Below are 13942 nucleotides of genomic sequence, written 5' to 3'. Positions count from 1 at the left end.
CCATCGAATGTGGAACTGAGAAATAAATGGCTAGCTGCTCTGGAGATCTGTACTTCAACGCCTCTTTACAAAATCAAACAGTATCGTGTTTGCAAAGAGCATTTTGCACCGGAGGACTAAGTTACTTTGAAAAAATGGAATATGGGCCCAGAAAGACGGTACTACGTCTGAAACATACGGCTGTCCCCATCCCATCTATTTTCAAAGCACAGGCAGAACAAAGTGCACATGTAAGTTGTCTTTTATTACTCTTCCTTATGTTAATCTGTGCCTTTATTCGGTTGTAAGATAGATGCTGAGAAGCTGTATATAGACTACGGTTCAAATAACGTTAGCCTCCTCTAGTATAACCTCATGTTGAATTCAACCTGTTTAGCATGACCAACCAAAGTAAAATAAAAATCGCTCTTATCGTTACCTGTAAAATGAAATGACTGAGGGCTAAGTTAGCTATATTTCTCTCACCGAGTTAGCCTGGTTCTTTTGACTCAGGAGTTTTAGTATAACTACTAGAGAGGAGAAGGCTACAAGCAGTTTACTATACATGTGTCATGTTTAAAATAATCACTTACTCTGTGGACAGCTGTCCATTTGGTCTATTCGGCGTGGGCCGTTTTTTCCAGTTCACTTTATCACACTGGAAAAAAAAATCGAGTACTGCCGGATGGATCAGCACCGTGAAATCCTCGGTAGCTGTGACACAACTGCGGGCACGCTCATCTTGATCTGACACGTTGAGCCTGGTTATCGATGGCAGTAACTTGTCCCACTCGCCACAGCACAGACACTCTATTTCAGTCGGCATATTCCCCCACATTCACACCACCAGTTCATGTTGGCTCTCATCCTCACGTCCTCGGGCTGTTGAGCGATCGCAACCTCCGCCTGTCGTTCTATTTCCACTCATTTTCTGTAAACTCTTGTATATAGGTATGGTTCTGGCTCACACAAAATCAGCCATGTTCATCGCCATTCATGTACTGTAGGGAAAATAGCCAGGCAGCTACTATTCACACCGGTATGTTGACGGAAGTCGTGGGATTTCATGTGTTGCGTGATATGTCTGCGCCTAAGTAGCCGTGCTTCGCCTGTGCTTCCCCATAATATAGTCCCAAGTCAATATCTGCCTAAGAAATCACATAGTGTTAATCTGCATCGCTATTTGTACTCGTTGTGAATACGCAGGCCACAAGAAGTAATTACGTGTTTTTTTTGTGTTTTTTTTGATCACTTTTACTCAGGACATGCTAGCTGGCAACAAAGGATTCCATTCATTGTGCTAAGCTAAGCTAGCGCCGACCCTGTCAAACTAAAACAATGCATGCATCGAGACAAAAATGCATTTACCCACCTATCTAAATGTATGAAAGAATGTGAATAAGCCCTATTTCCAAAAACGGTGGAGTGTTCCTTTAACAGAGCAGCCATCAAGTGTTAGACAGTATTCTAGGTTATTACGTGAGGAAGTTTTTTGTCCAATAATTAGAATCTCTGTTTTTTCAGAATTTAGAAGTAGGAAATTACGAGTCATCCATTTTTTTATATCAGCTATGCATTCTGTTAATTTTGTGAAGTGATAAGTTTCGTTAGGTTCTGAAGAAATATACAGCTGAGTATCGTCAGCATAACAGTGGAAGCTAATTCCATGTTTCCTAATGATATCTCCTAATGGTAGCATGTACAGAGTGAACAGCAGCGGTCCTAGTACTGAGCCTTGTGGTACGCCATACTGAACTTGTGATCGATAAGACAGCTCTTTATTTACTGCTACAAACTGATAACGGTCAGATAAGTATGATTTAAACCATGCTAGTGCAATTCCACTAATGCCAACATAATGTTCGAGTCTATTTAAAAGAACGTTGTGGTCAATGGTGTCAAATGCAGCACTAAGATCGAGTAACACTAATAGAGAGATACAACCACGATCGGATGATAAGAGCAAATCATTTGTGACTCTAACGAGAGCAGTCTCGGTACTATGGTACGGTCTAAATCCGGACTGGAAATCCTTGCAGATATCATTTCTTTCAAGAAAGGAACACAGTTGTGAGGATACTGCTTTTTCTAATATCTTTGACAGAAAAGGTAGATTCGAGATCGGCCTGTAATTGACTAATTCTGTAGGATCAAGTTGCGTTTTTTTAACAAGCGGTTTAATCATAGTCAGCTTAAAGTTTTTTGGTACGTATCCTAGAGACAAAGACGAATTAATGATATTAAGAAGAGGATCTATGACCTCTGGAAGCATCTCTTTCAGTAGCTTAGTCGGTATAGGGTCTAACATACATGTTGTCGATTTAGATGATTTAATGAGTTTAGTAAATTCTTCCTCTCCTATAGCAACGAATGAATCAAATTTTTCCTCCGGGAGACTACAATGCACTCCCTGATGCGATACTGTAGTAGACGGTTGCATAGTTATAATTTTGTCCCTGATATTATCAATCTTATAAGTGGGTAGTTGACAAATGGCCAAGAAAAAGTACTTTTTTTGGAAAACATAACTTTTTAAGAAAAAATACATATATTTATGGAGTATGAAAACTGCAGTTTCAGAAAATAGTAGTGGTCACTCAATTTGTCAATGACTTCACATATTTTTTTCACGTTTTCACTCAACAGTACTGTAAATGTGTCCTATGGTGTGACATTTAAAAAGTACTAAGAAATTATATTAAATAACATAAAAAAAATTACTTGAGATAGAATTGTTCACATTATTAAAACATTATTTTCTTAAAGTGATATTTATTTTACATGAAAGTACTAATTAGAATCATTTTCACCATGGATAGATGAACCTGATAAACTTTTCCCTACGAATGTCAGTAAAACTTTTTCGCCAACCTTACAAAACTGTTTGAAATTGTACCTATTTAAGAGGAGATATTATTGTAACTCCCCTAATGCCAAACTTGACTCTTTTTTTAAAAGATATTTTAAAATAAGTATATTTTTCTGTTGTTTTGTGTTTGTCACACCATAGGACAAAACGTCACACTAAAGGACAAAGATAGTCATTGCATAAAAAGAGTCAGAATATATAGTGTTTATTGTAACAATAATAAAGGAGGACATTTGTTTTTTTGTTGAAACTTTATATATTCGTTTTAAAAGCTTCTTAAGGAGGTCTTGTCCTATGGTGTGACATCTGTGTCCTATGGTGTGACAGGCGAAAGTGTCACACCATAGGACATTTCCTGTGACTTTTTCTGTCACACCAAAGGACATTTGAGCTTTTGTGGCAGTTAATAACCATGCTAATACTAGCTGAACTGTTATTAGCAATTGGCATGATACATTTGCATAATATTACATAGTCCTGCTGTCAAAAATACAAATTTTAATAAAAAAATTAAATTTAGGAGTGTCACACTAAAGGACAAAAAAACTTAACAACTTCAGTGGTCTGAAAACATAGTTAAATATTTGAACAATTCTGAGAGAAATACTTGCCATGTGCACTGCTCATGGGCTTCATAGGGGTCTTCAGTCACATGACCTTGAATGGGGTCTTTCAACTAAATTTAGTTGTCCATGATATTGCCCAACTTAATGTCAGGTTATTGCATAACACCAAAGGACATTTTTTTCTGTGACAAACTTTATTGAATTCCTACACTTTTAGAAATGTATGTATAGGAAAAGTGATGGCCACTTAGTGAAATAGACACTTGCACAATTATGCCAGGAGTGTTCATTAAGATGTTTAAACATTATTTTCTTTATTTATAAAAGTTCATATTTATGAAATAATGTTGTCTACCGTCACACCGTAGGACGATTTTGAGATTTGGCTCAAAGTTGTAAAATAATAAAAAATAACTCAGGTATTTAAACAACAAATTCATGTAAAACAAGAAAATGTTTAACCATTTATAGTATTCTAAATGATGAAAATGTGAAATAAATTATTTTTTATCTTCTGTGACGGTGTTCATAAACCCATTACTGACCCATTACCCAAAAGTTCATAAAATCATTACTGCTGTGTTGCTTGGAAACTTCGGTGCTTGAAGCTTTATTTTTCATTAGTTTAGCCACCGTTTCAAATAAATACCTAGGATTATGTTTATTTTCTTCTAATAGGGTTGAAAAATAAGCAGATGTAGCAGCTTTTAAAGCCTCTCTGTACGTAATCAAGCTCTCCTTCCATGAAATGCGAAATACCTCTAGTTTTGTTTTCTTCCAGTTGCGCTCCATTTTTCTGGCGGCTCTCTTAAGTGTGCTCGTTGTACCACGGCGTTGGACTATTTTCTTTAATCTTCTTTAAGCGCAACGGAGCAACTGTGTCTAAAGTGCTGGAAAAGAGAGTTAAAAGTTTCTGTTGCAATATCAAGTTCTTCTAAGCTATCTGGCATGCTAAGATGATGAAACTGATCAGGAAGATTATTAATAAAGCAATCTTTAGTGGCAGAAGTGATAGTTCTAACATATTTGAAACACGGAGTCGGCTTTGCAGCCTTGGCTAAATGTAATTTACACGAGACTAGATAATGATCTGAGATGTCATCGCTCTGCTGCAGAATTTCAACGGCATCAACATCTATTCCGTGTGATAATATTAGATCTAGAGTATGATTACGACGATGAGTAGGTCCTGACAGGTGTTGTCTAACTCCAATTGAGTTTACAATGTCTTTAAATGCCAATCCCAATGCATCTTTTTCATTATCGATGTGTATATTAAAATCACCAACAATTAGTACTTTATCTGCAGTCAATATTAATTCTGATAGAAAGTCCGCAAATTCTTTGATAAAGTTTGTATGGTGCCCTGGTGGCCTGTATACAGTAGCCAGCATAAATCTCAAGCGTGATTTATCGTTTATACTATATATTTTTACATTAAGCACCAATGCTTCAAAAGAATTATATTTAAAACTTGATTTCTTAGTGGTTTTGAAAATATTACTATAAATTGCAGCAACACCACCCCCTTTGCGTTTCAGACGAGGCTCATGTTTATAACAGTAATCTTGCGGGGTGGACTCATTTAAAGTAATGTAATCGTTTGGTTTTAGCCAGGTTTCTGTCAAACACAGCACATCTAGGTTATTATCTGAAATCATATCATTAACAACGAGTGCTTTTGAAGTAAGCGATTGAATATTCAGCAACCCAAGCTTTAGCATTTGCTCATCTGTATTTTAGCTGTTTTTTATTTGTTGAACATCAATTAAATTTTTAACCTTAGATGGGTTTAAACGTTTTTTGGATTTCCAAGTTCGGGGAACAGACACAGTCTCTATATGATGATAGCTAGGTGAAAGAGGCTCTATGTGATGAGATATATCTGACCTTGGTGACGCGAGGCCGCTAGCAGACAGTTGGTTTAGCCAGTCTGTCTGCTTCCTGACCTGAGCCCCAGATTGTCATGTTTGAGCTCTAAGACTATGTGCCATATTACTAGAGAGAAGAGCAGCACCATCCCAGGAGGGATGAATACCATCTCTTTTCAACAGGTCAGGTTTGCCCCAAAAACTTTTCCAATTGTCTATGAATTCTATATTATTTTGCGGACACCACTTAGACAGCCAACCGTTAAGTGAACACAATCTACTATCTCATCACTCCTGCGAACAGGAAGGGGGCCAGAGCAAATTACAGTCCTTGACATCGTACTTGCAAGTTCACACACCTCTTTAATATTAATTTTGGTGATCTCCGACTGGCGGAGTCGAACATCATTAGTGCCGACATGAATAATGATCGTAGAGAATTTACGATTAGCATTAGCCAGCACTTTTAAATTTGCTTTGATGTCAGGAGCTCTGGCTCCCGGCAAACATGTGACTATGGTGGCTGGTGTCTCTATTTTCACGTTCCGTGTAATAGAATCACCAATAACTAGGGCACAATCATTCTCAGTGGGTGTTTCACTGAGCGGGGCAAATCGATTTGTTATGGTAATCGGAACGGAAGAGTGGTTTTTTGATCTAGAGTATGATTACGACAATGAGTAGGTCACGTCCTGACACGTGTTGTCTAACTCCAATAGAGTTAAGAATGTCTTTAAATGCCAATCCCAATGCATATTTTTCGTTATCAACATGTATATTAAAATCACCAACAATTAGAACTTTATCTGCAGCCAGTACTAACTCTGATAGAGTCAGCAAATTCTTTGATAAAGTCTATATGGTGCCCTGGTGGCCTGTATACAGTAGCCAGCACAAATCTCAAACGTGGTTTATCATTTACACTATATATTGTTACATTAAGCACCAACACTTCAAAAGAATTATATTTGAAACTAGACTTCTTAGTAATTTTGAAAATATTACTATAAATTACAGCAACACCTTCCCCTTTGCCTTTCAGACGAGGTTCATGTGTATAACCGTAATCTTGGGGGGTGGACTCATTTAAAGTCATGTAATCATTTGGTTTTAGCCAGGTTTCTGTCAAACACAGCACATCTAGGTTATAGTCTGTAATCATATAATTAACAATAAGTGCTTTTGAAGTAAGGGATTGAATATTCAGCAACTCAAGCTTTATCATTTTGCTCATTTGTATTGTGTCTGTTTTTTATTTGTTGAACATCAATTAAATTTTTACCCTTAGATGGGTTTGGAAGTTTTTTGTATTTCCTAATTCAGGGAACAGACAGTCTCTATATGATGATATCTAGGTGAAAGAGTTTCTATGTGATGGGATTTATCTGACCCTGGTGACGTGAGACAGCTAGCAGACGGTCGGTTTAGCCAGTCTGTCTGCTTCCTGACCTGAGCCCCAATTGAGCTCTAAGACTATGTGCCATATTACTAGAGAGAAGAGCAGCACCATACCAGGAGGGATGAATACCATCTCTTTTCAACTGGTCAGGTCTGCCCAAAAAACTTTTCCAATTGTCTATGAATTCTGTATTATTTTGCGGACCTCACTTAGACAGCCAGCCATTGAGTGAGGACAATCTACTAAGTATCTCATCACTCCTGTGAACAGGAAGGGGGCCAGAGCAAATTACAGTGCCTGACATTTGCGAGTTCACACAACTCTTTAACGTTAATTTTGGTGATCTCCGTCTGGTGGAGTCGAACATCATTAGTGCCGGCTTGAAAAATAATCTTAGAGAATTTACGATTAGCATTAGCCAGTTCTTTTAAATTTGCTTTGATGTCAGGCGCTCTGGCTCCCGGCAAACATTTGACTATGGTGGCTGGTGTCTCTATTTTCACGTTCTATGTAATAGGATTGCCAATAACTAGGGCACATTCAACAGGATTCACAGTGGGTGTTTCACTGAGTGGGGAGAATCTATTTGTTATGGTAATCGGAACGGAAGAGCTGTGTTTTGTCCCGCGACTACAGCGCCTCAACATCACCCAGTTGCCCTGCTGCACGGGCTCTACTTCAGCTGGAACCGAACAATGTACAGAGTTCACTAAGTAGTGTCTAAGCCCTTGCGTGTCTCTAGTTCTGAAATCTTCTCCGCCAGCCTGACTATCTCCCTTCATTTATCACATGTAAATCCTGTGCTGGCAGAGAAGGCTATGCTATACATGTTACATGAAGTGCAAGTGACAATAAGAGAAGATGACATGACTCACCGTGTTTGTTGACTGATCCTACACACCTAAGTTGTTTGATGAACTCGTAAAAGGTGCGATGCTCTGTTTCAAAGTTATTTTAAGCGCCTACAAATAAATAAAGAGCACACGGATGGCACGCTAACAGGCTAGCGAATTTGTGTTGTGCTTGCAATAACGATTTAGATTGAAGCTAGCGATGTCGGGTTAATGTGTGATGTTGAGTAAGCTATATTTAGCAGTATTAACAACAAGGAATGATAGTAAATAATGATTAAAAACAAAGATATATGAAGCTTACAGACGCAAACCAACGCAACAGCAGCAGCAGCGAACAAGGCAGACAGGAGCAATCGATCTCTGTATCTCTTTAAGAAAGTAAGGCACAGACTAATTATCCTACATTTGATTACTTCATTACAATAGTTACCTTAAAGTTACTGCTATCATAAAAATACACTTACTTGTAGGTTTTAAATTCTACATATGGCACATTTATTGTTCAACAACAAATATTTTAGCAATATGTATATTTTAGTTGATATTTTAGCGGAGATTCACTCCTGACCTAGGTCGTCTCCCATCCAGGCACTGGACAAGCTCAACCCTGCTTATCTTTAAAGTGGACCAGTCTTGGGCTACAGGTTGATATCGCTTTGATGTTTCAAAAAGTTAATAGAGATCATAAAAGAAATCCAAGTGAATCCAATCCTACAACCACCATAAACATTTTGTCCCCCTCTTGAATTATTGAAATGTGATAGTGTGTTATGAGTATGCCAGTTTGAAGAGATGAGTCTTTAATAGGGCTGGGAATCGAAAATAAGTGTATAGACAACACATATAAAACACAAAACTACGTATTTTTAACACCAGGTAGATTAGAAAGTGTATTCATCAATACAGTAGTTAATCATACTTACAGGATGTGATTCAGAGGAGCAAGTTGGTCCAAATAAAGTGGGTACTGTCCCATCTTTAATGGATTTTTTTTATTTATTTTTTATTCTGCGTCGATCTTGCCAAGATTTCAGAAGCAGTTGACAAACGGTGTGGTAATTTCAACCACTGACTCTTCACATTCTCATCCTTTGGAAGTGTTATGAAGATAATTTTCTTTTGCAGCTTAGAAAACAGCGTCTTCTCGACATGTACACAACACGAACCAGCTACAGTGTTGGAGAAAATTGAATTTTTTTCAAAGACTATTTCCGGATCGGATTCAGAACAATGATCAAAACATAGATGGAGTTGATTGAGTCCATCAACACTCCCAAAGCTTGCACATTCCTTGACATTTCATTCAGTAACGTAATGTTAAGCAGTTTTGATTTATATGCTGTTTAGTGTTTAATGATCGTGTTAGCGTACATATGCGACAATGCTTGTATCGCTTGTTCTTCTATGCTAATTTTGGATCTGGAGATTCTGTACTATTTCAGAAGATGTGTAATAGCTTCCCCTACTGTATAATAGTGAAAACATGGATTGCCAGAAAATTCTGTCAATGGCGGAGAAAGAGTTTAAAGGCATTTATCATTTGTTCTGGATATCATTATATAAATTGCCATCTCACAAGAATTGTACTTGAAACCAAATCTCTAATACCCCTTGTCTCTCTTCTTCTATTGTCAGTATTTTGTCCTATTGCTGTGTGTGTTCCTTTTGGAAATCCTTGCTGGAGTTTTGGCCTACATTTATTACCAGCAGGTCAGTTACTTGTTCGTTCTTTCTTTCATTCATTGTTTGCTATGCATTTGTGTCTTTCAATGTTATACTTTGTGAATGTTGTAGCTGAATGAGGAACTGAAGGAGAACCTGAGAGAGACTATGGTTCAGAAATACCATCAGCCTGAGCAGGAGCATGTGACAAAGGCTGTGGACAAACTACAGCAGGAGGTGGGACAACTATCTGTTTGCTAAAATGCATTTGTTATTTACTTGAGTAGTTTTGGGCTAATGATTGCTTCTCCCTCTTGTCAGTTCAAGTGCTGTGGCAGTAACAACTCCTCTGATTGGGCGGAGAGTGTTTGGATCCGCTCTGGTGATGCTGAGCAACGGGTGGTCCCTGACAGTTGCTGTAAGAGCCCAGTCATACAGCACTGTGGTCAAAGAGACCACCCCTCAAACATCTATAAAGTTGAGGTTAGTGCACTGCAAAGGACATTCTTGCACTGAACAAGAGCTGAAATGTTTTCTTATGGTTCTTTTGGATAATATAGACCATTTCACATGTTTAATTATACAATTGCAGAATTAACTTTCCCAATAAAGATTCCACTCAGAGACTTTCTGTGTTCATACAGTATGTGTAGCAACCACTCATATATCAATCTGGTAAAAATATAAAATATTTCCTAAATAGTTTTATTAGACTAACGTAGATGATTTGAGGAGCTGAGGAAGAGCTGAGAAACCAGTGAGATTATAGAATGTAGCTAGAATGAGGGTTAGAAGAATGTGTTTGTATGAATTAATCATCTGTTAAGCAAATTGGACCAAGTTGAGTTTATAAATATTACAAATATATTATGCTGACAAAAAATAACCATCCAAATCAATAGGAGTAATGCTTGAATGCTTGTGGAACTGAGGATCTAGGCCACCGTGTTAGACAGTTATCTCTCCACTGTCATAAGGAAAGGAACTGGGGGCCTCATCTCTAAAACCAGATTTGATCTTAGTGTTTGCTAAAATCCACGCCAATATTCATATTTATAAAAATGTCTTTGATGTGGAAAAGTGCTTAGCGCCACGTCAGGGTCTGAGCAGACTTACGCACTTTTCATTCTGGCAGAGAGTCGGAATACTGCAGGTATTTGGAAATGTAAGCAATTCTTGCCGCTTGCCATTCTCAATTAAATTATTTGAATGTCAACTCTTTTACAAAGCGGAGGTCAGAAACCATTCAGCTGTGCACAAATTCAAGATTATTTGCAATTTATAAATTTCACTTATGTAAGAGTTCGTTCTCTGAATCATATGTACGCACATTTGAGAAATGATTGTAAGATCAAATGTAGGATGGTTTCTATGCAACATTTTATAAATGAGGCCCTTGAAGAAGAAACATTCACAAAATGTTTTATCTACCACAAAATTTGCGTAGTCGGCAGGGTCTTTATGCTTTCCCAGTGAGTTGACTGTCTCACTCAAAGAATCTGAGAGCTGGCTTGGGGATTTTCTGTAAGAAAGTTTGCATTTGGAACACAGGGGCACTTGCAATTCTAGGAGTTTGGAACTCCACTGCGGTTGATTCGATAAAGCTATTATATTATGGCTAGATATGAATTGGGAAAGTGAAGCAAGAAATGTGAACAAACAGACAAAGCATGAAAATCAAGCCCTAATGGAAATGGTTAAGAAAGCAAGAACAGGAGAACAAGGATTCTATAACAAAACAGGGCAACGAGAGAGGAAGAGAAACATTTCCCTCTCTACCTCCTTATCCAGCGGTATTAGAATCTGCATCTGCCCCTAACAGGCATTTTGCCTGTTAGAAATACATTCTCTGTTTTAATGTTATTTTAAGGTGGGGTAGAATTAAATGAATGGAAAAACTCAGCATTTTGTTTGCATACCCCATCACCTCACGTACCCCCAGGGGTATGCGTACCCCAGTTTGGGAACCACTGCACTATCCCAACTCCTTAAAAGCTAATGACAAGAAATATTTTTCAACACCAGCTTTAAAAGGGTTTATAGATGTGATCGCTCTAATTTCATGTGGAAGGCTATTCCAAAGCCTTGGACCTGCAACGGCAAAAGCCTGATGCCCTTTAAGCTGACAGGACCCCACATAAAGAACATTACAGCAGTCCTCAGCAGTCCTCATTATTTTAAGGCGAGACACGGCAGGCAAAAACATTGTTTGTTTTTTTACTGGTCAATTTTGAGATTTTTGGATATTTGTCTTCAATAACATATCTTCTTTCAGACTGTGGTGAAAAAAAGTCAGAAATACACATTTAGGTCTTTATTTTACTACACTTTGTCTGTTTGCGTCTGTAAATTTCGCATAAATTCAACAAAAGTTGTCGTTGTAAATCATCCCGCCGATCCGCGATCTCTGTCTGCTCTCTGTCATCACAGGCACCGCTGGAAAGCTCTCTCTTCACTGTACAATGATGTCAGATCCAAATATGGTCATTTCCTTTTTATCAGCAACCAATCGTGAAAGTCAAAGGGCTGAATGCGCAATCTCATTGGCTGATGATAAATCTTTAAAGCCCGTTTTCTCAAAATGTCTTTTCTCTCATACTCCAAGTCCGAAATCTCCACTTCAGTAGCACCTATATACACCAAACTTTCCAGTCTTGTACCTAGTTATATTATGAAGACATTTACAGAGGGATTTGTAAATATATTATTCCTAGCCTGATTTATATAACATTTTATTCAAAAAAACATGGCGAAAATCATTTTTTTAAGGCTATTGACAGCATATTCTGATTTACAGTATAACAAAAGTAGAAATCCATAAATCCCTCTGTAATTTTTTTCCCATCTAATATTTGAACACAATGAAAAAATTTTTTTTTAACCTGGCTTTATCCAATACTCAGATTTCGTTTTTTAAAATATATACAAATTAGCGCATATTTAATTAGATATTGCCTAATTTGCATATTTAAACATTAAATTACAGAAAACTTGTAATACATTTTTTTCTCATCTTAATGTAGGTAATCAACTGGGAAAGTTTCATGGTGAAATCTGCTAGTTAAAATTTTTACCCTATGGCCGATAACAGAACCCTGGAAAACCCCACAGGTAAAAGGTGTTGTTGATGGAGGAAAAAAGTCACCAAAACAATCTGTTCTCAAGAATTGAACCACTTTCCTCACTTTTTACCGTGCTAATAAATAGTACTTTAACTATACTTCGGGTAATAATATTTGCTTCAGAGTTGATAGTTATGGCTCATTCAATTGAGCGCTAGACGATTCATTTGATCAAGCTGTAAAACATGATTCTGTCAAAATTCCATATGAATAGAATTAATTCTCTTTGAGCTAAATTTACACACAGAAGGGATTCATTGCACTCACATCAAAATAACTGTTCCCAGATTTGAAATTAGTGCTAATTTCTGATGTTAAAATTGTTAACTTTATTAAGACACAACCTTCAAATGTTCATATTTTCTCAGCTATTTGATCTAAAAAAAAAAAAAAAGGTGCTGATTATTGTGTTAAAATACTTGTCTTACTACTTGAAATATGGTTGACTTTTTGTTTTTGACTTCGTCTAATTTTTTTTTCAGGGTGGCTGCATCTCAAAGTTGGGGAACTTCATTCTGAATCACTTGCAGATCATTGGTGCAGTAGGAGTGGGCATAGCCTGTGTGCAGGTCAGCTGAAGCACTGCAAAGTGTAGAGGACACATGTACTGTAGCTGAACACTTGCATTTTAGCCACCCTTAAAATTGTATCATGTACTTGTTTAAATACTAAAACCGAATGCGTAATACAAACTTATTTTAATGACCACTTTTAAAGTCCTGTCACCCCAGATTGACATGGCAGGATGTGTCAAACATGTATTGGTCAGATGTGAATTTCTGTGCCTGTCTCAATAATCACACTTGCACTTGGCCACTTTTCTACTTGCATGACGTATTTCAATACGTCACACGTATTTCAATACATGCACTTTAAATGAAACTTTGAAATGTCTGTTCAGAAGTTCCTATGTAACAAAGGAAAATTTATGAACCCTCTGGAGTCAGCAAAGGCACATTTTACAGTGCGCAATCAGTTTATTCCTGATAACAGTGGAAACTGCTTAATGTGGGCACATCCACGAGTAGTGTGGGCTATTCATACAGTAATTATCAGTGTGAGCCATGCAAACGTACAGAACAATAAGCTTTGAGGAAATTTACCTCAGAAGAAGAATGCGATCTGACACTGCTTGATCCAGCGGAGGATATCATTTCTGAAGATTAAGTAACTTGTTCTTTCTTAAATTAGTTAATATATTATTTTTACAGAAATATGTGCTCTTTTTACTAGTTGGGCTTTCCTTAAACTATATTGCCAGACTCAAATGTGTGAAATCAAATAAAACAGGTTGAAATCTGAAATATATAGACAGAAATATGCAACTTTTCATTACAATTTAAATGTCGAAAAAAACAAGGATGTAAATTTTATGCGATTAATCACATACTTAGCGTGAAATTAAGCATACATAATTTATCTTGTTTAACAAATTCATTTTGTCATCATTTGCTATATCCAGCAATGTAAACTATCAGATTGAAGGATGATTCTCACAATTCAGTATTTTCGGACACTTGGAGACTCCAAAATGACACCTAATAACCAAATGATATAAAGAATCCATATAATACATAAATGTATGCACACCAAAGCACACACAAAAAAACATTACAGAAC

At 37.1% G+C, this 13942-nt stretch overlaps 1 protein-coding gene across 1 annotated transcript in view; it reads left to right on the top strand.

The window, feature by feature from the left end:
* The window catches only part of cd151l (CD151 antigen, like), a 125062-nt gene that overhangs the window by 31551 nt on the left and 79569 nt on the right, over positions 1-13942 (top strand). The window contains exons 4-7 of the mRNA XM_084123929.1: positions 9174-9248; positions 9333-9437; positions 9522-9683; positions 12805-12891. Of these exons, the coding sequence (XP_083980055.1) occupies positions 9174-9248; positions 9333-9437; positions 9522-9683; positions 12805-12891 (429 nt within the window). The remainder of the gene's footprint in view (positions 1-9173; positions 9249-9332; positions 9438-9521; positions 9684-12804; positions 12892-13942) is intronic.

The sequence above is a fragment of the Abramis brama genome (genome assembly GCF_963993115.1).
Source record: "Abramis brama genome assembly, chromosome: 9".
In the NCBI taxonomy this organism is placed as follows: domain Eukaryota; kingdom Metazoa; phylum Chordata; class Actinopteri; order Cypriniformes; family Leuciscidae; genus Abramis; species Abramis brama.
Note: the sequence above shows the minus strand (reverse complement) of the source record. Positions and strands in the feature narration are given on the sequence as shown.